The 26,104-nt window shown below is 36.2% G+C and overlaps 1 protein-coding gene across 1 annotated transcript in view; it reads right to left on the bottom strand.

Annotated features, from left to right (window-relative positions):
• EVI5 (ecotropic viral integration site 5) overlaps window positions 1-26,104 on the bottom strand; it is a 234,628-nt gene that overhangs the window by 118,028 nt on the left and 90,496 nt on the right. Inside the window, exons 8-10 of the mRNA XM_043575573.1 lie at window positions 24,937-25,026; window positions 24,735-24,832; window positions 7,603-7,663 (exon numbers count right to left, since the gene is read on the bottom strand). Of these exons, the coding sequence (XP_043431508.1) occupies window positions 7,603-7,663; window positions 24,735-24,832; window positions 24,937-25,026 (249 nt within the window). The remainder of the gene's footprint in view (window positions 1-7,602; window positions 7,664-24,734; window positions 24,833-24,936; window positions 25,027-26,104) is intronic.

Below are 26,104 nucleotides of genomic sequence, written 5' to 3' on the forward strand. Positions count from 1 at the left end.
TTCTATCCACTAGAACACATTCAGATGATTTGAAATCATTGTTATTTTATGTGTGACTTCAGACTACAAAACAGCTTGAGGAGAAGGAAGTGTTTTTCATTTCTTGGCTATTCATATTATATTCAGCACAGTGGTTTAGACAAATGAGCAATTAATAGATGTTTTTAAAGTCTAAAAATCCAAAGAAATAAATGGCATTCTCAAAATGGTCTCAACATACTTCATCAACAAAGTAAAATATTGTTTATCTTAGGACTTAGAAAATTAAGTTCAACCAGACAATTGATTGAATAAAGTTAATGTTACAATAGAAATAATGCTAAAGTATCACAAAATTTAGAACTAAAAACATTCACCTGGTTTCCCCCCATCCCCTTTAAATCTTCTGAAATTTTGCTATAAATAATAAGCTAAATTTATTTTTCTCCTAACATCTACCCAAATCATACCCAAGTATCTGAAAATGACTTTTTAAATAAACCAATTCCTCATGTATGTGGCATTTATTTCATCATATATTGATAAATATAATAGGCTTTATCGGTATTAAAGACTATTTCAGGATTACCTATTAAGTTTTGAGTGTTTCTTTTTTGAACCAGTACCACAGTATTTTGGTAATTGTACCTTTGTAATCCCCTTTAACATCTGGTGGAGCTAATTTCTTCCATTCTTATATTTTATTTATCCTCCAAAAACCTTAACTACTAGTTTACTAAGTTAGTTAAGATAGTGTGTTTTGAAGTTAGGTAGGTTTAGGTTCAAATACTCCCTCTACCATTAACATTCAGCATCTTAGACTCTCCATTTACTCATCTAGAAACTTAGAGTAGGGGTGCCTGGATGGCTTAGTAGGTTAAAGGCCTGACTTCAGCTCAGGTCATGATCTCACAGTTCATGAGTTGGAGCCCCACATCAGGCTCTGTGCTGACAGCTGAGAGCCTGGAGCCTGCTTTGCATTCAGTGTCTCCCCCACCCCACCTCTCTGCCTGTCCCCAGCTTGCACTCTGTCTCTCTCTCAAATATAAACATTAAAAAAAACATTCAGAAACTTAGAGTAATAAAACATACAGTGATATGGGATGAATAAATTTTTCCCATAAATGAGACAGCATAACACCAAAAACTTGATTAATGATAAGCATTGCTCATAATATTGTTGAAGTCAGGCACGAATACTATTTTTTAACTTTTGTCTATTGTTTAAAGTATTATTTAGATTTTTTTAATGACTGGACTTGCTAATGAATATTTGATGGGGGAAATCATAACTTTATATAACATGGAGTTCTTTGTGTCTCTCCCCTGTACACAGCTTTTTTAAATGCCTTAATGCAAAGTTTTTCAGTGATGACGTATTTTTCATTTAGGTGGTTCTTACATATGCTTTTATTCTTACTTTAAGTGGAATTTCTTTTTCTCAGATATTTTTGAAATGTTTATTGCTGATATATAGGCAAGTAGACTAAAATCTATCACTTGACTGATTCCTAATTTTTGAGTATCTTTTTAATCATATTTCCCAGAGTGAATTAAGAATGTTTTCTAAACTTTAAAGTAAAAATCATAAAGAACAAGACTAATAGATGCATACACTTAAGAAAAAAGAGAGGGAGAGACATTTTTGCCCTACTAAGTTAGAAAAGAGAAAATGAGATGGAGAGCCAGAATGAAACACCTAATGTAGCCACCAAGGTGTTAGTGGAATAGAAATTCGCTGCCAAAAAGAAGATACCCCGGAAAAACTCTTTAAGAGATTTACTGAATGCATATCAAAAGTCTTAAAAATACTAATATCCTACAATTCAATAATTCTACTTTTTACAACTGGCTAAGAAAACATAAGGTGCCAGAAATCTTTATATGCAAACACTCAAACTATATGCACGCTTTTTAATACCGAAAAATGAAAAAAAACAAAAAACAAAAAACAAAATATACCAAAATGGGAGAATTTTACTTTTAACAACTCAATTTATTTTTGCCACCTTACTCATTTTATGAAATAACCTAAACTTAATAATCCTCCTCTTGGACAATTCACTGATCCTATCAACTTTTCACTGTCCCCTACTCTGATGTGCTCTCTTCCCTCTTTACAAAGTTTAATTTCCAATCATCATAGATGATCCCTTGCCTTTATCCTCCCTTTTGCCCACTGTCCCTTAGGAGTTAGCACATTTGCCTGGTAAAACAACTACTGAGTCAACATACTGACAACTCTGTGTCTGCACCTATGCTGGTAAATATGACTGAAGAAAAATAAAAACCATGACGTTTATTTAAATTAACCATCACTAAATTCAGTTGGACTCTTATTTATTTCCTTAGTCTGTTCCTTCTCTCACCCTCTCAGATCACTGTTTCCTACTTGGCACCTCTTTCTTCAAACCAGCAACCCTCCACCCCACTGTCACTCTCAGTTGATAATCTTATTTCTAATTTCACTAAAATAATTGAAGCAATAACAGAACTTTGCAAACTCCCACAACCACATCCTACATCTTACCTACATTTTTCCCATATATTTTAGATTCTCTCATTATTGTGGATTAACTATCCATGTTAGTAGACCAAATCTCCTACCTATGAGCTAAATCCTAAACCCTGATGACTCCAGCAATTACCCCTGAATTCGCCCGTCATGAATTTTTCCTACTCGGTTATTACCATAAAAATGTGGTTATTTCTCCCATCTTAACAAAAAGTAAAGAAAAACCAAAATTTCCTCAATGTCGTGACCCTCTCTCTAAGCTCCTGTCCCATTTCTCTCTTCTTTATAGCAAATCCCTGAAAGGTATCGATACTCCCTATCTCCAATTTTTTCTTGTTTCATTCAAATTTTAGTTCTCACCACTTCTCTGCTCTTTTCCAGTTTATCTACATGTTGATAAATTCATTTGTTTCTCCATTTTCAGCTCACAAGAATACTCCTTAGCATTGACACAGTAAAATCATTCTTTTTGAAACACTCTTTTCTCTTGGCTTTTAGGATACTATACCTCCCTAGTTTTCTCCAGCTTTGCTTTCATCTTTCCAACTTAAATGTTGGCTTACTCTCAGGCTCAGCTCTTGAACTCTCTTCTCTATTTCATTTACACTCATCCCCCCAGGTAATCTCATCCACTCTCATGGCTTTTACTGTCATCATTCTGTCAATAACTGCAAAATTCATATTTTAAGTCTGTCCTCTCTTAAATTCAACTCTGAATATTCAAGGCTCTACTTGAATATCTCCTAGGCTTTTGATACTTAAAATATCTCAAATTGGGCTCCTGATATTCGTCCCCAAACCAGATCCTCCTGTAGATTTCTCCATCTCAAGTAGTGGAAACTCCATTTTTCTACATACTAAAGCCAAAATGCTCACTTCCTAACCCTCTCACACCTCCACAATCAACTTGTCAGCTTTATCTTTAAAATCTATTCAGAAAACAATCACTTCTTATCAAGTCAGTACAAGCCACCATCATCTCTTCCCTGCAGTACTTCATCAGCCTCTACTTAGTTTTCCTGTCCCCTGCAATCTACTCCCAACACAGCAGCCAGAGGGATCCAATGAAAACTTCAGTCAGATCTTCTCTTCCTCCACTAATACCCCAAATGGTTCTCCAAATTAAAAGCCAAAGTCTTCACATGTTCAACAACCTACACTATCTGCATTCCACAACATCTTACCTCCTGTCACTTTCCTCATCATGCATATTGTCCCATCTACCATGGTCTCCTTATTATTCCTCATGGGGTACATAGTGCTGACCAGATTCTGCTCTCCTTCAAGATATCTATGTATCTAGCTCTCTCACTTCCTTCAGATCTTTATTCAAAAATAATCTGGTCAACTTCTCTAAATTTTTAATCCAAAAACTACCATTTTATTCTCCCTTACCTGAGGGTTTTTTTTTCCCCTCCATTTAACACTTATCATCATCTAAAATATTACATATTTTACTTTTTTGTTTATTGTCTGACTTCCATACTAGAATGCAAGCTCCATGAGCACATAAATTGGTATATATCAGAAACACATATCTAGTGCCTGGAACACTGCTTGGACATGTAGTAGGACCTGCAAGTATCTTTTAAATGGATGACTTCTTGAATAAATCCCTTTGGATATTATTACAGAGCCATTAGTTTTTTAATGAAAAGTTTGTGATGCTACAGAAAACTGGGCATTCAAATCCTTCTTATATCACAATGCATTAAGTCTCTTTTGGAAAGCAGCACAGTGCATACACTGAGGAATATATATGGGTCTTAGTAAAACATAACTCAGAATTCAAATCCTTGACTTTCACCATTTCCTAGCAATGTGACCACTAGCATATTTTTGAGCTTACTGAAGCTCAAAAAGATGAGTTAAGAACCCTCTCATGAGGTTATCAGAAGAGTAAAAGTAGATGATGCCTGTAAAGGACCCTTTACGTATTAAATGTTAAATGAATGTGTCATTACTAGAACACTTCACACTGACTGTTAAATATAATTCCTGCGTAATTCAGATAACATTTATTTTTTTATGCCAAGCAGTGAATATACAGTGTTTTTACATTATTCTCTGTTTTCCAGCATATCTAGAATACTTCATAATTTAACTTCTGGCTAAAAACCAGTCAGAATCTCTAACTCCTCCTATTTGTAGAGCTTAAAACTCTATGTTCCTAAAGCACAAAATTTAAATATGAATATTGATTATTAATTCATATGTCAGTCTTAAATAGAGTGGGGGAATAAAGGTTTTTCTTTTTTAAAGATTTGTGAGGTACCCTAATATAAGCTAGAATTTTAATATTTCTTACCTCCTCCCCCTCAGGTGGAACATCAATAGATTGGAAGAAGATACTGATAAAGCTGTTTCTATTAACAAAAAATTTCACACAATAAAATGTAAGATTCTCCATATGAAACCATTATTAACAAAATCTTTCTATAATACTTCGAGAGGGGGTAGAAAATACTTAAAAGTTACATTTTCATCAGAGAGCTTCCAGATACAACTCTAATAATAAAAAGTTAACAACCCCAAGGTCTTAGAATTTAAAAAAAAAAAAAAAAAAAGGAAACCTTAACACATCAATGGCTGATTTTTTACTTCCGTATCAAAACATCAAATAATTTGATGATCTTATACTATTTGCTTATGTAAAAAACAGTGTAAGATTCTCTCCAAAGGCTTTTGAGGAGGACCAAGGCAAGAAAGCACTAGTTTAAGAGAACTCATTTATTTGCACAAGGGACCTTGGGGGGAAGGGAAAAGGGAATGATTAGGTAAGTGGCACATCCCTTTGGAGAGAAAGGCTCAAATAATACATGGATAACTAACTGTAAATGAGACGGTCATCTGATTATGACTGAGATGAGTTGCCAGGTTCAAGTAAAACATCACAGAGACTCAAGCTTATATAAAGTAAAACAAAAAGTAGAGTACAAAAATTATTGTGGCTTTGTCCTTTGGGGGGCAGGAGTGAAGAAAGAGATGAAAATGGTACAAGAGTAAGAAAAAAACAACATGGAAACAAAATTTTATAAAAGAACAAACTACCTGACATCAGCAGACTTTATTTATCCAATGTGTTGACTAACTTTTTGAACTTTCATTTTCCCCCACCGAGATTCTTCTCTATAAATACTTATGCCATCTGTTTTTCCCTAAGACACATGGAGCTGGCATTCAAAAGTATTCTGTGAGGTATATGAACTATAAAACTTCCCCGAAAACTCAAGTTTGAAAAAAAATTCAAATACAAGATAAACTGTGCTAAAGATCTTTCTGAAAAGGCCTCTTGGTATTACTACTATTCATGTCATTTAAGTTTAGAAGAAATTTCTTTAAGAGCAAAGATGGTTCAGGGGCACCTGGGTGGCTCAGTCGGTTGAGCGTCCGACTTCAGCTCAGGTCACCATCTCACGGTTCGTGAGTTCGAGCCCCGCGTCAGGCTCTGGGCTGATGGCTCAGAGCCTGGAGCCTGCTTCCGATTCTGTGTCTCCCTCTCTCTCTGCCCCTCCCCCATTCATGCTCTGTCTCTCTCTGTCTCAAAAATAAATAAACATTAAAAAAAATTAAAAAAAAAAAGAGCAAAGATGGTTCATAGATCTGTGATTTTTTTTTTTTTTTTTTTTTTTTTTTTGCAATCACATAGCATGGTGAAATGAACAGGATGGCTTCCCATCCTCAGATTCTTGATTTGCAGTTCCGAATATTCGTGGTGTGCGATAACCCATACTCTCTCCCCACTCATCAGGATGACGTACTTTTCCACTTTCAGTAGGTTGAAGTGGAGGGTATGATTTAATATTACTCTTACTCATGGTACCTAAAAGAAAAGCAAATGGTAGAGCAGCAGTTGGGTGACAGAATTTTTTAAAAGGAGGGAAAAACATCCACACAGGTCTTTTCCTTCTCTCTCTCAAAAATGTAGAAGTATCTATTTCCAATTGACAGGGAATACTGATAGAAATGAAAATAAAACACCTAGAAAAGGGAGACAGATGAGAAAGAGGTTACAAAGAAAAATAGGAGTGGTTGTCTCCAAAGAGGCTTTTGAGGAGGACCATGGCCAAGAAAGAATGCCAATTTAATAGAACTCATTCCCTTAATTGTAAAAAGGGCCTGTGGAATGTGAGTAATGAAGTGGTATTTTACAGCAAAGGTGAATTAAGACATGGCTAATTAAGTATAAGTAAGGTGATTAATCATCTAATGCCTTGCCAGGTCTAAATCAAAACTCAGACACATTAAAAGAGCTAAAAAAAAAAAAAAAAGGTGGGGACACTCACAAAACTTATTTTATTTGCATGTGCGTGTGTGTGTTAAGGGGGAGAATATAGACACATAAGAAATTGGATCAGTGAGTCACTGGGTTCCTTCATTAACTCATGCTTCTTACTCATTATCCCCATCCTAAAATATCAGCATAAAGCCAATACAACTATCCTTAACTCCCAGCTCAAACAACGCCAAAGATCCTCAGCTTAAGAATTTCTAGCCTAAAGGGGGGACAAATAAGAATTTTTAAGGTATATATAGGATTATATATCCCTTAAGTTGGCAATCTACCTATTTTTGTGGAGAGTTCAAAAGTATAACCTTGGCTTACAGATGAGAAAATTCAATTAGCCCAAGTTTCCCGCAGCTCTAAGGCAGCCATAATTAGTTCTGGTGCAACAAGTTTGATCTACCTTAGACTACACTACTGTTAATCTATGCATGTTATGGAATAACTTCTCTGCAATTTTTTAAAATATGCTTAAATGGAGTGATAATTATCTTCCCCACAGAAGTATTTTCTCCTGGTGGCCCATCAACAAATCTGGAAATAAAGCTGCTCTCACACTAGAATGAAAATCCCTTGTTACATTATTCTGGTTTTTGAAAGGTTCATTTTTAACTATAATCTAGTGGGATGGTAAATCAATTTACCAGTAAGTCAATATAAACATTATTGCTAAATTTGCTCCAGAAAATAAATATATCAAATATATCAACATAACCAATATATAGATATATATAGATATATATAGATATATAGATATATATATAAAAAACACTGACTTCAATAAATTTATGTTTCGTACTTTTAAAAGTCCTGAGATGCTTACTTTAATTTCAACTTGCTCTTCCATTTCTTTAGTTTTTATTGTAGTATATTCCTTTTCAAGCCTATGAAGGAAAGAAAACAAATAAAGGTATGTTTTCACTCCCATATAGTTACTAAATTAAAAAGTTTTAAACCATATATTAACACAAAATATAATTCACTAGGTTCCCCCAACTTGTAACTTGAGATACTTCATTTTAGAAAAATCATCTGAATAGTTACATGGATTCCTACCAAAAAAAGTTACTTTACAAATAACAAAAAATGAGACCCACACAAAAATGAACTTTAGAAAGTGATATATACAATGCACCAAAGAAGTGAGTTTACAGATTATATTCTAAACTGAATAGTCCTAAACTTATTAAAAGAACTGTCAGTCTTCCTCAAATTAAAATATACTGGTAGAGTTCAATTGGAATTTAACCAAAACAAGTACAAAAAGTGACTGTAAAAAACTTATAATGGGGAAAACGAACAACTCTTCTTAACAAAAGGATTCGTAAACATAAAGAATGAGGTGAATATAAAAGTCACCACTAGAATTTCACAGCAACCCTCACAGGCAAGAAAAATCAATGGACACTAAAATTAGTGGGTAAAAGTTTAAGCATAGACTCAAAGTATCTCTCTCAGAATATTTAGAAATGACAAGGGGAAAAACAGTAAATTTGTAGTATAGTATCCTAGTAGACAGCACTTAAACCAACTGATTAAGGTTAACACCACCAATGATACATACTGACATCTTGCACCCCGTTAAGATGTATCAAGAACAGTACCTCACCTCTATGATATCCTTCCAAAGAATGCATATCCTTAATCTAATCAAGAGAAATCATCAAACAAACCAAAACCAACAAACCACTGAACACCTCACTTCCGAAGTATCAAGGTCATGAGGGGCACCTGGGTGGATCAGCCAGTTAAGTGTCCAAAATAAGCTCAGGTCATGATCTCACAGTTTGTGAGTTCAAGCCCCATGTCAGACTCTGTGCTGATAGCTCAGAGCCTGGAACTTGCTTCGGATTCTGTGTCCCTCTCTCTCTGTCCCTCCCCTGCTTGTGCTGTTTCTCTCTCAAAAACAAAACATTAAGGGGCACCTAGGTGGCTGGGTTGGTTAAGTATCCAACTTCAGCTCAGGTCACGATCTCATGGTCCATGAGGTCGATCCCACAATGGGCTCTGTGCTAACACCTCAGAGCTTGGAGCCTGCTTCAGATTCTGTATCTCCCTCTCTGTCTGCCCCTCTCCTATTTGCACTCTCTGTCTCTCTCTCAAAAATAAACATTAGAAAAAAAAATTTTTTTTAAGTATCAAAGTCACAAAAGATAAAGACTGAAGAAGTATCACTAATTGTAGGAGAGTAAGAAAAAACAAACACTAGAACAAACAACCCTAAAATTTTTATAGAACCACAAAAGACCCCAAATAGCCAACACAATCAGAAAAAAGAAAACCAAAGCTGGAGGCATCACAATCCCAGACTTCAAGCTGTATTACAAAGCTGTAATCATCAAGACAGTATGGTACTGGCACAAGAAGAGACACTCAGATCAATGGAACAGAACAGAGAACCCAGAATGGACCCACAAACATATGGCCAACTAATCTTTCACAAAGCAGGAAAGAATATCCAATGGAATAAAGACAGTCTCTTCAGCAAGTGGTGATGGGAAAACTGGACAGTGACATGTAGAAGTTTGAAACTGGACCACTTTCTTACACCATACACAAAAATAAACTCAAAATGGATGAAAGACCTAATAATGTAAGACAGGAAGCCATCAAAATCCTTGAGGAGAAAGCAGGCAAAAACCTCTTGGACCACGGCAACAGCAACTTCTTACTCAACACGTCTCCAGAGGCAAGGGAGACAAAAGCAAAAATTAACTACTTGGACCTCATCAAAATAAAAAGCTTCTGCACAGCGAAGGAACTATCAGCAGAACTAAAAGGCAACTGACAGAATGGGAGAAGATATCTGCAAACGACATATCAGATAAAGGGTTAGTATCCAAAATCTATAAATAACTTATTAAACTCAACACCAAAAAAAAAAAAGAATCCAGTGAAATGGGCAGAAGACATGAATAGACACTTCTACAAAGAAGACATCCAGATGGCCAACCAACACATGAAAAAATGCTCAACTTCACTCATCATCCAGGATATACAAAGCAAAACCACAAAGAGATACCACCTTACACCTGTCAGAATGGCTAACATTAACAACTAAGGCAACAACAGATCTTGGCGAGGATGTGGATAAAGAGGATCTCTTTTGCACTGCTGGTGGGAATGCAAACTGATGCGGCCACTCTGGAAAACAGTCTGGAGGTTCCTCAAAAAACGAAAACTAGAACTACCTTACGACACAGCAATTGTACTACTAGGTATTTATCCACAGGATACAGGTGTGCTGTCTCAAAGGGACACATGCACCCCAATGTTTACAGCAACACTATCAACAATAACCAAAGTATGGAAAGAGCCCAAATGTCCATCGAAGGATGAATGGATAAAGAAGATGTGTATGTATACAATGGAGTATTACTCCGCAGTTAAAAAGAATGAAATCTTGCCATTTGCAACTACTTGGATGGAATTGGAAGGTATTATACTAAGTGAAATTAGAGAAAGACAAATATCATGACTTCACTCATATGAGGACTTTACGATACAAAACAGATGAACATATGGGAAGGGAAGCAAAAAACATATAAAAACAGGGAGGGGGACAAAACTTAAGAGACTCTTAAATATAGCAAACAGACGGTTGCTGGAGGGGTTGTGGGAGGACGAATGGGCTAAATGGGGAAGGAGCATTAAGGAATCTACTCCTGAAATCATATTGCACCATATGCTAACTAACTTGGATATAAATTTAAAAATTATTAACTAAAAAAAAAAAAAGAAAAATAACAAGCAAATGCAATGTACTATTTTTGCAGCTCTGCTCTAAGTGTAAAATTATCTTTACAAGATGTATAGGCCATACAAAAATTACCCCAAGTTACTCTTAGGTCTTACTGTGAACCAAAAATGTTAATAACAAATTTAACCACTAGGCGCTGAGTGGCTCAGGTGGTTGAGAATCCTACTCTGACTTTCAGCCCAGTCATGATCTCACGGTTTGTGAGTCTGAGCCCTACATCAAGCTCTGCATGGACACTGCAGAGCCTGCTTAGAATTCTCTCTCGGCCTCTACCCTCCTCACATACTCTCTCTCAAAATAAACAAATAAACTTAAAAAAAATTTTTTAATAAAAAAATAAAAAGTAACAAGTTTAACTACTCCTAATACTAACAAGACCAGGCCCCCAAAAACTTATATAACTACTGTCAAAAATCAAATTCTCCCTCAAAGGATTAAAAATCTATTATTTACTATAAAGTAAATCTATTATTTACTATTATTTACTATCTCATTTACCTGATAACTTTTTTTTACTGTGATAAAATACACATAGCAAAATTTATCAACTTAACCATTTTTAATATACAGTTCAGTGATATTTAATATATTTTTTTTAATTTTTTTTCAACGTTTATTTATTTTTGGGACAGAGAGAGACAGAGCATGAACGGGCGAGGGGCAGAGAGAGAGGGAGACACAGAATCGGAAACAGGCTCCAGGCTCAGAGCCATCAGCCCAGAGCCTGATGCGGGGCTCGAACTCCCGGACCGCGAGATCGTGACCTGGCTGAAGTCGGACGCTTAACCGACTGCGCCACCCAGGCGCCCCTAATATATTTATAATGTGCAACCAACACCACCATCGTGTCCATAGTTCTTTTTTTTCATCTTATGAAACTGAAACTCTATACCCTTGAAACAATAAAATCCCATTCCTCCCTCTCACTAGGTCCTGGCAAAACCATTTTACATTCTGTCTCTATAAATTTGAAAATACTAAGTATATCATATAAATGGAATCACACAGTATTTGTCCTATTGTGACTAGCTTATTTTACCCAGCATAATGTCCCCAAGTTTCATCTATATTATACCTATGTTGAGAAACTTTTTATGTGCTTATTGATCATTTGTATTTCTTCTTTGGAGAAATGCCTACTCAAGACTTTTGCCAATTTTGAATCCAGTTGTTTTTTGCTTCTGAGGTTTAGGGGTTCTCTATACATTGTCGATATTAGTCCCTCATCAGACACATGATTTGCAAATATCTTCTCTCATTCTGTGGGTTGCCTTGTTAGTCTAGTGAGAGTGTCTTGGGATGTGCAAAATGTTTTAATTTTCTCAAAGGTCAATTTGTTTATCTTTTCTTTTGTTGCCCGAGACTTTGCTGTCAAATCCAAGAAGTCATTGTCAAATGTAATTCTAAGCTTTTGTCTAATGTTTTCATCTAAGAGTTTTATAGTTTCAATTCTTACATTTAAATCTTTGATCCATTTTGACTTTTTAAATTTTTTTAAATGTTTATTTATCTTTGAGAAAGAGGGAGAGACAGAGCGCAAACAGGGTAGGGGAAGAGAGAGGGAGACATGAATCGAAAGCAAGCTCTAGGCTCAGAGCTGTAAGCACAGAGCCCAACACAGCGTTCAAACTCACAAACTGCAAAATCACAACCCAAGCAAAAGTCAGATGCTTAACTAGCTGAGCTTAACCCAGGCACCACAATCCATTTTGACATATTTTGTGTATGTTGTTAAATAAGGGTCCAACTTTATTCTTTTCCATGTGGATATCCAGTTTTCCCAGTATCATTTGCTGAAGAGACAGTCCTTTCCCTAGGGAATGGTTTTAGCACCTTTGTCAAAAATCATTTGATCACATATGTGAGGGGCTATTTCTTGGAGCTCTTTGGTCTATACATCTGTCTTTATTTCAGTACCCTGTTTTGATTATGATAGCTTGGTAGTAAGCTTGGAAATCAGGAAGCATGAGCCCTCAAGCTTTGTAGTCCTTTTTAAGATGGTTTTAGCTATTTGGGTTCTTTCAGTTTATTTATGAATTTTAGGATGGAGTTTTCTATTTCTGCAAAAATATCATTGGGATTTTGAGAGGGACTGCACTGACTCTGTAGGTCACGTTGGGTAATACTGATGTGTTAACAATATTAAGTCTTCTAATCAATGAACATGGAATATGCTTCCATTTATTTATGTTCTCTTTCAGAAACATTCTGCTAGTTTTCATTGTACACGTCTTTCACTTCCTTGGTTAATTCTTAAATATTTTAGTCTTGGGAAAAAAAGAAAAGAGGGAAACAAACCACAAAAGACTCTTAATGATAGAGAACAAACTCAGGGTTGACAGAGGGAGGTGCATGGGAGATGTGCTAGATGGGTGAAGGGTACTAAGGAAGGCACTTGTGTTCAGCTCTGGGTGTTGTATCTAAGTGATGAATTACTGAATTCTACTCCTGAAACCATAATTGCACTGAATGTTAACTAAAATATAAATTTCTTTAAAAAGGGTGAAAGAAATATTTTATGATTTTTGATGCTATTGCAAATGGAATAATTTTCTTAATTTCCTTCTAAGTTGTTCATTGCTAATGTACAGAAATGCAACTAATTTTGTTTACTGCTAGTTAGTTGCATGTGTTTATCAGCTCTGGGTTTTTTTGTTTTGGTAGAAGAGTTTTTCTATATATAAGATCATGTTGTCTGTCAACAGATAATGTTACTTTTTCCTTTCCAATTTGGATGACTATTTCTTTTCCCCTTTATTTCTTTTGCTACTTCCAATACTATGTTTAACAGAAATTGCAGTATCAAGGATCCTTGCCTTGTTCTTGATCTTAGGAGAAAAACTTCTAGTCTTTCACCACTGAGTATGATGTTTGCTGTGGGTTTTTCATATATGGGAATGGCTTTTATTTTGTTGAGGTAGTTTCCTTGTATTCCTACTCTGTTATGTGTTTCTATCATGGTAGGATGTTGAGTTTTGTCAAAAACTACACTGATAAATTTTTGTATGTTGAACTATCCTTGCATTCCAGGAATAAAACCCATGTGACCGTGGTGTATAGTCCTTTTAGTATGTTGCTGAATTTGGCTTATTCAGTATTTTGTTGAGGACTTTTACATCAATGTTTACAAGGAATATTTACCCATAGTTTTCTTTTCATGTAGTACCTTTATCTGGTTTTGTTATCAGGTAATGCTGACCTCATAAAATGAGTTAGGAGGTATTCCCTCCTATTTTTTGAAAAAGTTTGAAAATATGTTAGTCCTTCTTTAAATGTGTAGTAGGGGCGCCTGGATGGCTCAGTCAGTTAAGCGTCCAATTTCAACTCAGGTCATGATCTTGCAGTTCGTGGGTTCAAGCCCCATGTTGGGCTCTGTGCTGACAGCTCATAGCCTGGAGCCTGCTTTGGATTCATGTCTACCTCTCTCTCTGCTCCTCCCCCACTGTGCTCTGTCTCTCCCTGAAAAGTAAAATAACATTTAAAAAAACAAAAAAAACAAAAAACGTGTAGTAGAATTCACCAGTTAAGCCAACAGGGATTTCTTGTCCAGAGACTTTTGATTACTGATTCAATTACCTTACTAGTTATAGATCTACTCAGATTTTCCATTTCTTTCTGATTTAGTCTTTGTGCATGCATGTGTGTGTGTATTAGTCATAATCACTTTTTAAGATATTTAAAAAATTTTTAAAATTTTAACTCCAGTGTAGTTAACATACAGCATTATATTAGTTTTAGGTATACAATATCTACTCTTAAATTATATAGAAAATAGGATTTGGAATTACAAACAAAAATTACAGTAATACTAGCTTTTAGACTAGTAATTGTTCTTTTTTAAAGTATTAGCCTCTTAAATCATGTAGAAAACAAGTAGTAATAATCCACTGTTACAATAACAGCTTTTATAATTGCCCATGTGTTTACATTAACTGAGATCTTTATTTTTTGATACAACTTTGATTTACTGTCTAGTGTTCTTTACTTTCACACCGCAGGAATGAGCATTTCTTGCAAGGCAGGTCAATTGGTAATGAGCTCCCTCTGGCTTTGTCTGAAAACGTCTTGATTTTTCTTCACTTTTGAGGGATGGTTTTGCCAGATATAGGATTCTTGGTTGACAATTTTTTTATTTTTTTCTTTTAGCACTTTGACTACATTGGCCCATTATCTTTTGGCCTCAAAAGTTTATGATGAGAACTCTGCTTGCAGTCTTATTGACAAACTCTTGTATGTGGTGACTGGCTTCTCTTGTGCTTTCAAAATTTTCCCTTTTGCAAATGTGATTATGATGTGTCTCAGTGTCTTAGATGTTTATATACATGTCTTTCAAAAAATCTGGGAAATTTCCAGCCATTCTATCTTCAAATATTCTCTCTGCCCCTTTTTCTCTCTCTTCTTCTGGGACTCCCACAATGTGTATGTTGGTACCCTTCATGATTTCCCACAGGCCTCCTATGCTCTGTTCACTTTTCTTTGATCTTTTATCTTTTTCTTCCTCAGATACAGTAATTTTCAATATTCTACCTTCAAGTTCACTTATGCTTCTGCCTGCTCAAATCTGCCTCTCAATCACTCTTTTTCATTTTAGTTCCTGGACCTTTCAGATCTAGAGGGTTTGGGTTTTTTTTTTTTTTTTTTTTTTTTTTTTGGTTTCTTTTTAGGTCTTCTATCTCTTTATTGACATTTCCATTTTGTTCACATATCTTTTTCTTGGTTTTCCCCACATCTAACTTCAGTTTTTTAAGCGTCTTTTAAAATCTCTGTCTACTACATCTGCCATCAAGTCTTTCAGATATAGTTTCTATTTATAGCTGACCCTTGAATAACATGAGGATAAGAAGTGCTGTCACCCTTGTGCAGTTAAAAATCTATGTGTAACTTCTGACTCTGCAAAAACTTTACTAGTGTTGACTGGAACCCTTCCTGACAGCATAATGAACATATATTTTGTATGTATATATACATACATATATATAATATATATATATATAATCTTACAATGAAGGTAGCTGCAGAAAAGAAAATGTTATGAAGAAAACTATAAGAGAAAATACATTCAGTACTGTATTGCATTTATCAAAAACAATCTGCATGTAAGTCAATGAGCACAGTTCAAACCCGTGTTGTTAAAGGGTCAACTTCTCCTCCCCTCCCCCACCTTTGGCCATACTTTCTCTTTTTTGCATATGCCTTGTGATTTTTGTTAAAAACTAGATATTAGAATCTAGTAATGTGGTAACTCTGGAAATCACATTCTCTCCCTCTTCCAGAGTTTGCTATTTTTCATTATTGGTTTTGTCCTTTTGACTGTTACAGGCTGTCTTTTTGCTAATGATCAACCTGAGCTGTAAAGTGTCCTAGGACCTTTCTGAGCCTTTGCCTGAGCACACACAATCACTTTCTAATTTCCCCCATACATGCAGTTGTTTTTCGGTGTCCTAGTCTTTCCTGTCTGGCTCCCAAAAGGGGAAAAAAAGAAAAAAAAAGGGGAAGAGAAGGATGACAGCCCATTAAATCTCTTGGCTGCAATTTCAGCTGGAGGAAGAGAAGACTTGCAACAATGGAAAGCAGTGTAACAACAATGGGGAGAGGTATAACACCAATGACTGCTCACTTCCTTGTACCTGTGATCAGAAACAGAACAGCAACCAGCAATCAGAACACACAGATCCCTAGTATCTGGAAGACAAGGTCATTTTTGTCCACCCTGGTTCCCCAGAGTTGCATGCAGGTGCTCCAGGAATAGAAACACAGCTGCATGCCATGTGGCTGAAGGGTGGAAGATGATACCAAGGGTGTTAATGTGCTAAAAGTTGAAAGTGACCAAACTGAGCACAATTCACCATCCAACCCTTCCCCTAGAAGTTACAAACCTTCAATAAACCCCAGAGTTCCAAAACAGTTATATCAGATTCTGCCACTGCAACTGTTGTCTAAATGGGAGACAGATTCCTGGTGTTTTCTATACTTCACCTTCCCACAATCCTCTGTCCACAGTGACATTTTAATGTAGGTTGTTATGCCCATTTTGAGGCTTAGGAAGGTTGGAAAACTTGCCTAAGGTCATACTCTTGACTGCTACACTACCATGCCTCTTATTCTGGTATATCTAAAAGAATTTGATATCCAAAAGAATTCATAAAAAAGACTCTCAAGAGGTACAAAAAGCTTTGATCAATGGCTTCACCGTTGAAGTAAGTTCACAGTTTTCACAAGTGCCTATTTTTAAGTGGGTATTTTGTTATATGTCAAGTGATAAATGTTATCGTTATTCACTCACGCTACTAAAACAAAACATTAGAAGTCATCATTTAACCCCAACACAGTCACCAAGCATGTTCAATTCAACCTCAACAATGCTCTAAAATACACTGTTCTATCTTCATCTGCATGGAGAGTGTTTTTTAATAAACTTTATTTTTGAGAAGAGTTTTAGATTTACAACATAATTGAGAAGAATATATAGTTCCCATATACCCTGTCCCTAGTTTCTCCTATGTTTAACATCTTACATTAATATAGTACATTTATAACAATTAATGAACTAATAGTGATACATTGTTAACTAAAGTCAATACCATATGCAGATTTCTAAGTCTGTCTAATGTCCTTTTCCTATTCTAAGATCCCATTCAGGGTATCACAGTGTATTTAGTTATCGTGTCTTCTTTGGCTCCTCTTGGCTATGACAATTTTTCCGATTTTCCATGTTTTTGATGACCTTGATAATTTGAGGAGTACTGGTTGGGCATTTTGTAGAATATTCCTTAATTGGGATTTGTCTCAATTTTGTTCACGATTATACTGGGATTATGGGTTTGGAGCAAGAACACCACAGAAGTCAGTCCCATTTTCATCATATCATATCAAGGGTATAAACTATCACCAGGATATCACTGTTGATTTTGACCTTGATCAGTTGGTCAAGGTGTGCTTATAAGATGTCTACAAAGATACTTCAAAGTAGCTACAGAGCTACTTTATTCCCCTTTTCCTGGCAACATTTTTAGGCCTTCATAATAGCTTGCCTAAACTACTACCGGAACCTCGTAACTGTTCTCTCTACTGCCAGTTTCATAATTCAATCTTTTCTGTATACTATTACCAGGATGACATTTTTAAAATGTTGATTTGGATCATGCAACTCCCAGAGCTAAACTGCTTCAGTGTCTATCCATTACATTCAGGTTACATTTCAAAGCTTACTAAAAGTAACCAGGGCTCTTGGGAGAAATTACTTGTTCCTGTGCAGGAGCAGGTAAGGCACAAGAGGAGTCTAGAGCGTTTTTTCTATCTTAAATAAGGATATTCTCAAAGAATCACGGGAATATGTTTCACTGGACAAAGCAGAGACAATTTGAGAGTGATGGATTATAATTCACCAAATAAAAAAAAAAGCCTACAAATTCACTTATATAAATAAATGAATTAATATATTAGAAGAAGCTCTTTCTTACAGTATAATGCCAATTAATAAAGCAGGAATGAGGGAGTGAGAAAATCATAAGGGAAGGCTTGGTAAAGAACAGGAAGTTATATAATCTCAAAGCATCTGGATGCAAATACTTAGTAATAAAAGGCAAAGTAATAACTTCATAGTAGTGAAATCTGGCAAACATCACCTTAACCCAATGATTAGAGATAACATCAATTTTGAGACAAACGAGTATCATGTGTCCATCGCAGTTAATTGAGAAGACATATCATTGGTATACCTGCCAAAAATGTACAATCTGAATGTAATCATGAGGAAATGTCAGAAAACTCCAAACTGTGGGATTTTCCACAAAATAACTAGCTTGTACTCTTCAAATATATCAAGGCCAAGAAATACAAAGAGTGGAGGGACTGTTTCAGATTAAAGGAGACTGATATGACACAACAACTAATGCAATACATGATTGTGGAGTACTTAGAATGGATCCAGGACCCGGGAGGTAAGAAAGGGGTAGGGAGTGGACAGGAGAGAGGGTTGGGAGGGCTTGGAAGGGGAAATAGTTATAAAGAATATTAGTGAGGCAAGTGATAAAACTTGAACATGCATGGGGAATTATGTAATAGTACTGCATCTATGATAATTTCTTGATTTTGATTATTAGGTTCTGCTAAAAAAAAAAAAAGAAAGAAAGAAAGAAAGAAATCCTTGTTCTTAGGATGTACACATTCATTCGCGTATTTAAGAAAAACAGCACAGTATCTCAACTTACTTTCAAATGGATCCCCCTAAAAACAGGTATGGATTTTCTTACATACACATGTATTATTTTAACTTTTTAAAAAGTTTAAAAGTATGCCAAAAAAATTATAACCAAAATCAAAGCCTAAGAATGATTGCTTCCAACTTTTTTGTCTTAAAGGAACCTCTGAGCCTTTGTACATATCATCTACCTAAAATGCCCTCCTTCTCTTCACCTGGAGAACTCCCTACCTACTCTTTACACAGCACAAAGAGTGACATTTTTAAATAATTTCTAACTATCCTCTAATGGCTTCCCCTCAAAACATAAGTCTGGTCTCTGAGGAGGCCAACATGTCCAACAGAACTTTACAACAAATGTTCTAGATACATACCATCCAATATGGTAACAACTAGCCAAATGTAAGTAAGTAATGAGCACTTGAAATGTAGCTAATCTAACTGATGAATTAAATCCTTATTATAATTCAAATAGCCACATGTAGGTAGTAATTACCTTATACCCTTCCTTATACAACAGCCCAGGTTTACTTTTTTACTCTAATTTATTGTAAAAATGGCTTGCATACAACACCCAGTGCTCATCCCAACAAGTGCCCTCCTCAATGCCCATCATCCATTCCCCCCCACACACCCCTCATCAACCCTCAGTTTGTTCTCTGTATATAAGAGTGTCTTGTGGTTTGTCTCCCTCCCTCTGTTTGTAACTATTTTTTCCCCTTCCCTTCCCCCATCGTCTTCTGTCAAGTTTCTCAAGATCCACATATGAGTGAAAACATGGTATCTGTCCTTCTCTGGACTGACTTATTTCAATTAGCATAATACCCTCCATTCCATCCACATTGCTGCAAATGGCATGATTTCATTCTTTCTCATTGCCAAGTAGTATTCCATTGTATATGTAGAGAGGTCCTAAAGGTGAGGTGATGAGAGAATTACAAAGCAGGGAGCTAAGACTCTCCAGGAGCTGAAGCATCGGTCCCCTGGATCAAGCCTCTTTTATTTTTGCAAATTGTTAACAGCAAGCACATACAACATACTATTCGGCATCTTGGCAGGTCATGCACTTACAATGTATTCCATACTGCATGGTCATGAGTACATCTGGTGCCAACAAAACATTCTTATCCCAGACCTGGCGTCCATATGGTGTCCTTCTGGAAAGAACGTGCAGTCCCAGTGGCTTTCTGCCTGGGAATGAAACTGTTTTCAGTTCCTTGCTGCTCCGTCCCTTTCCTTAAAGATGGTGCCTCTGGCTTCTTGTTCTCCAACAGTATATATAAACCACATCTTCATAATGCATTCATCAGTTGATGGACATTTAGGCTCTTTCCATAATTTGGCCATTGTTGAAAGTGCTGCTATAAACATTGGGGTACATGTGTCCCTATGCATCAGCACTCCTGTATCCCTTGGGTAAATTCCCAGTGTGCTATTGCTGGGTCGTAGGGTAGTTCTATTTTTAATTTTTTGAGGAACCTCCATACTGTTTTCCAGAGCAGCTACACCAGTTTGCATTCCCACCAACAGTGCAAGAGGGTTTCCCTTTCTCCACATCCTCGCCAGCATCTGTACTTTCCTGAGTTGTTCATTTTAGCCACTCTGATCAGTGTGGGGTGGTATCTCAGTGTGGCTTTGAGTTGTACTTCCTGATGATGCAAGACGTTGAGCATCTTTTCACATGTCTTTGGGCCATCTGGATGTCTTCTTTGGAACAGTGTCTATTCATGTCTTCTGCCCATTTCTTCACTGGATTATTTGTTTTCTGGGTGTTGAGCTTGGTAAGTTCTTTATAGATTTTGGATACTAACCCTTTATCTGATATGTCATTTACAAATATCTTTTCCCATTCTGTTGGTTGCCTTTTAGTTTTGTTGATTGTTTCCTTTGCAGTGCAGAGGTTTTTTATCTTGATGAGGTCCAAGTAGTTCATTTTTGCTTTTGTTTCCCTTGCCTCCGGAGACGTGTTGAGTAAGAAGATGCTGCGGCCAAAATCAAAGAGGTTTTTGCCTGCTTTCTCCTCGAGGATTTTGATGGCTTCCTGTCTTACATTATTAGATCTTTCATCCATTTTGACTTTATTTTTGTGAAAGGTGTAAGAAAGTGGTCCAGGTTCATTCTTCTGCATGTTGCTGTCCACTTTTCCCAGCACCACTTGCTGAAGAGACTGTCTTTATTCCATTGGATATTCTTTCCTGCTTTGTCAAAGATTAGTTGGCCATACATTTGTGGGTCCAAATCTGGGGTCTCTATTCTATTCCATTGGTCTGTGTGTCTGTTTTTGTGCCAATACCATACTGTCTTGATGATTACAGCTTTGTAGTAGAGGCTAAAGACTGGGATTGTGATGCCTCCCGCTCTGGTTCTTCAATATTACTTTGGCTATTCGGGGTCTTTTGTGGTTCCATACAAATTTTAGGATTGTTTGTTCTAGCTTTGAGAAGAATGCTGGTGCAATTTTGATTGGGATTGCCCTGAATGTATAGATTGCTTTGGGTAGTATTGACACTTCAACAATATTTATTCTTCCAATCCATGAGCATGGAATATTTTTCTATTTCTTTGTGTCTTCTTCAATTTCCTTCATAAATTTTCTATAGTTTTCAGCATACAGATCTTTTATATCTTTGGTTAGGTTTATTCCCAGGTATTTTATGGTTCTTGGTGCAACTGTAAATGGGATCAGTTTCTTTATTTCTCTCTCTGTTGCTTCATTATTGGTGTATAAAAAAGCAACCGATTTCTGTACATTGATTTTGTACCCTGCGACTTTGCTGAATTCACGTATCAGTTCTTTTGGTGGAGTCGTTCGGGTTTTCCATGTAGAGTATCATGTTGTCTCCCAAAAGTGAAAGGTTGACTTCTTCTTTGCCAATTTTGATGCCGTTTATTTCATTTTGTTGTCTGATTGCTAATGCTAGAACTTCCAACACTATGTTAAACAACAGTGGTGAGAGTGGACATCCCATCCCTACAACAGCCCAGGTTTAAGTACCCTTTGCTCCCTACTATGTTCTGGACTTCATTAGCCAACACACTCCTATTTGCCTATACTACAGTTACACTGGCTTTTTGCTGTTCCTTAATTATATCAATTACATCCTGGCCTCAGTCGTTATATTTAGTGTTCTCTCAGCGTGGAATACAATCTCATGGTTCCCTCTCTTACTTCTCTCAAGTGTCAGCTCAAATGGTACCTTATCAGTCTATATATCCTATCCATGTTCTACCTAAAATAGCACCCCATCACACTATGCCCTTCATCCTGCTTTATATATTGAATATTGAAGGAGTGAAATGTCATGATTTCTATTATTTACTTACAAATAAAATAGAATTTTATCTACTAGGAAAGTAGATGAAATAAATGACAAAATATTAATGTTCAATCACTATATTGTACACTTGAAACTAAAGTAACATCATGTGTTAACTATATTGGAATTAAAATTTTTTAATAGGTCAATATTAACTCTTCAAGCTAGATGATAATTTCTTTACTATTATTTCTTTATTATTCCAGTGTCTCTTTCTGTATTTTTGAAAATTATCCCAATTGAAAAAAAAGGCAAATGAAATACGATCTAGAGCTAATGAGCAAACTATTCTTTCCTTCACAATTAAGCTTCATAAAAGGAGAGTGAAATGCTATGTTGAGGTAGGTAGTATTTTGTTGCTTTTAAGTCAGAACTCAAAAATACCTTTGTACATTGAAGAATTAAAGAGAAAGAGGGGATGAAGATAAAATGAGAAACAACTAGTGGAGCAAGGACCTGGAAGAGATGGAAATGACATCATGAATTAGCACTGTAAAGGAAAAGAAATACTATATTCTAAAAAGGAAGAAAAGAAACATGGCTAACTCTGCAAGCTGCAAGTTACAGGAGAAAAAAACTTCAGGGAGTTTGAAAGTGATGGCTGATGAATTAACAAGCAAAATAATCTGAAGAGCAGATGTGGCAAAATGGGGAAAGAATCTAGGGAAAATGGTAAAATCTGAAATAACTTCCAGGGTAATGGGAGAATTCATCAAGGACAACACAAAAACATACTTAGAGTGGCAATGCAGATAGAATTTAATGCCAGCAATCTGTTTATGCAATTTTCTCCAACACTTGGCTACATGAATACATGTACAAAACATCAGAGGAGCTATACTTATTCAGACCAGAGGAAGGCTATTAAATATCAGAATAGAGATCTTAAAGTGGAACAGAGACATCATATGAGGAAGGGAGTGAATGAAGTAGAGGGTCAGAGATTAATAAGTAAATAGAATAACTAAAATTTCAGAAATGGGATTATACTGGTCACAAATAAAATCTACAAGAAGAATCAGTTATCCTGTAATATATAATTAAAGTAAAATAAATTTTCTTTTTGGCTAGTGTGATTTAAATGTGGTTCTACCAGGGCACCTGGGTGCCTCAGTCAGTTCAGTGTCTGACTCTTGGTTTCAGCTGAGATCATAATCTCACAGTTCATGATTTCCAGCCCTGTCTCAGGCCCTGCACCCATAGACACTGTCTCTCTCTCTCAAAATAAGTAAATAAACTTAAATAAATAAAGGTAAATTATAATAAACAAACAAACAAACAAACAAACGTGGTTTTACCAAGAGCTAGAAGTTAACATGGCTCCTAAAGGTTTTTTCTTTTTTTTTTTTTTTTTTTTAATTTTTTTTTCAACGTTTTTTATTTATTTTTGGGACAGAGAGAAACAGAGCATGAACGGGGGAGGGGTAGAGAGAGAGGGAGACACAGCATCGGAAACAGGCTCCAGGCTCCGAGCCATCAGCCCAGAGCCTGACACGGGGCTCGAACTCACGGAGCGCGAGATCGTGACCTGGCTGAAGTCGGACGCTTAACCGACTGCACCACCCAGGCGCCCCAAGGTTTTTTTCAATTACAGAGCAGAATAGCTTTTTGATCAATAATGTCTCAAGATGATGGTGTAATGTGATTTAGAAATTTCACAAGTCATGTATTAATAATAGTGAAAGTTCATAAATTGTAGCTTATTTTTGTGAGTTAGAGCTAATTTTAATAACATAATTCTCACTCATATTCTAATATACTTCCTGGGGTAGAAACACCCATGGGAGTTCTATCATACACATGAAACTAATTTCATGCTACAGCAGGGAAGGTATTGAGAATTGCTAGCATAGAGTATTGCTAGCATTTTAAAGCATCCTATACAATAGAAACTAGTGTCAGGAATGGTAATTATGGTCTCCAGCTTAGATTTATTTAAAGACTAGAAGCTAGAGGATTAAGAGTTGTCATTCTTAGTACTTTTACCATATTTCAAAAATTAACCTTTGGGGCGCCTGGATGGCTCAGTCGGTTGAGCGTCCGACTTCAGCTCAGGTCACGATCTCTCGGTCCGTGAGTTCGAGCCCTGCGTGATGGAGCCTGCTTCCGATTCTGTGTCTCCCTCTCTCTCTGCCCCTCCCCCGTTCATGTTCTGTCTCTCTCTGTCTCAAAAATAAATAAAACGTTAAAAAAAAAAATTAAAAAAAAAATTAACCTTTGTGAGCCAAGACTGCTTACACCTTGAATTTCTATTAAATATGTATCAAGAAAAGTTTCATTCAAAAATAATACACAATACAACTTCAATTCTCAATCTATACTTCATACCTATCTTATTGGCTAGGCTAATCCTGAACTTAAGTGACACTTTGGGGTCGAGAGGAAAAGAGTGTCAGTGAAGCGGATCACACCATAAAAGTGGTTTTCAAAGTAACAGTACACTCACATGTATAAACTTACCAGGTTCCTAATTCCAGTCAATGTGGAATGGGAAAGGGGAGAAGTACGAAATTCCAACATTAGATTTATGTTATCCAATACCACCAAACAAAATACTACATTTCTATAAACTGAAGAGGAAAATGGCACTGATCACTGGACTCTTTGATGTCTCTATTTAATTTCCTATATGCTCCAACAAACCTCCATAACTAAAAACCAAAATATAAAATACTTACTTTTTCATTTTTTTTGAGTTATATTTGACTTGGTAAGCTGCCTGGATTAATTTGTCTGGGCCACCATCAAACTGATGTGGAATGACCTTCTGAAAGTGCTGAAAAGACACATTAAAAGAAAAACATAAGAACTACTTAGTGCTGTTTCTTGTTAACTAACAGTAAAATCTAAAGACACTCAAGAAATCATGAACTGACTTACCTGTAACATCCCTTCCATGTCAAGTTGCATCAGTTCTGCCTGATTCATTTGAAGAAGTGCCAATCCTACTCGAAATACTATTTCTAAACCCTGTGGAAACACATTTCATAAAGTCAAACTTCTCTTACTATTCCATTGACAAAAACTAATCATTCAAAAAAATATTAAGGTAAACATTTAGGGATCTACACTAGAAACTGACAAACATCTCTGCAAAAAGTCAGATAGCAAATATTTTAGACTTTGTGGGCCATGTGGTCACTGTCACAAATACTCAACTCTGCCACCACAGCCCAAAAGCAGACAAAGACAACACAACAAAAGGGCATGGCTATGTTCCAAGAAAACTTTTTACAAAAATAAGGAACGAATTTGACACTTGAACCAGGATGATTAGTACATAAATCAGTTTGCTGACTCCAAACTAAATTAATTTAATTAGGTAATATAAACTGATCATCCCAAGATGTAGTTAATAACAACTAACATTGGGTTTAAGATGTTGTATTTATTTATTTTTAACTTAATTCATTCACTAAGGTGGGACTTGAATTCACCACCCTAAGATCAAGAGTCACATGCTCTACCAGCTGAGCCAGCCAGTCACCCCTGATTAAGATGTTATTAATTATTATTAATAACACTTTCAAGTGCTTGCTACCATTTAACACTTAACCTTACTTCCTACCTTTTCACCCAAAATACAGAATAAAAGATAAAGGATGACTCTACATGACCATGACAATTAAAAGAACTACCTGCAAAATATTCATAGAATAGAAGAAACTTAATTATGCTCATTACTTCTTGCTCTTTGGGTAACAGATGCACTGCAATAATACTAACTGTAAGGCAAATTTCACCTTTCACTAATTCTCACTGAATCAGTAAGAATGGATGCACCTCCTGAATCAATCAGGAAGCTATACAGAGGTCTGATTAAGAGTGTGGGCCCCAGGGTGCCTGGGTGGCTCAATCAGTTGAGCATCTGACTCTTGATTTTGGCTCAGGTCATAATCCCAGGATCATGAGATCGAGACCTGTGTTAGGCTCCACACTGAGCATGACACCTACTTAAGATTCTTTCTCTGTCAGGGGTGCCTGGGTGGCTCAGTTGGTTAAGTATCCGACTCTTGATTTCAGCTTGGGTCATGCAGTTTGTAGGTTC

This window comes from Prionailurus bengalensis, chromosome C1 (assembly GCF_016509475.1).
Source record: "Prionailurus bengalensis isolate Pbe53 chromosome C1, Fcat_Pben_1.1_paternal_pri, whole genome shotgun sequence".
Classification (NCBI taxonomy): Eukaryota; Metazoa; Chordata; class Mammalia; order Carnivora; family Felidae; genus Prionailurus; species Prionailurus bengalensis.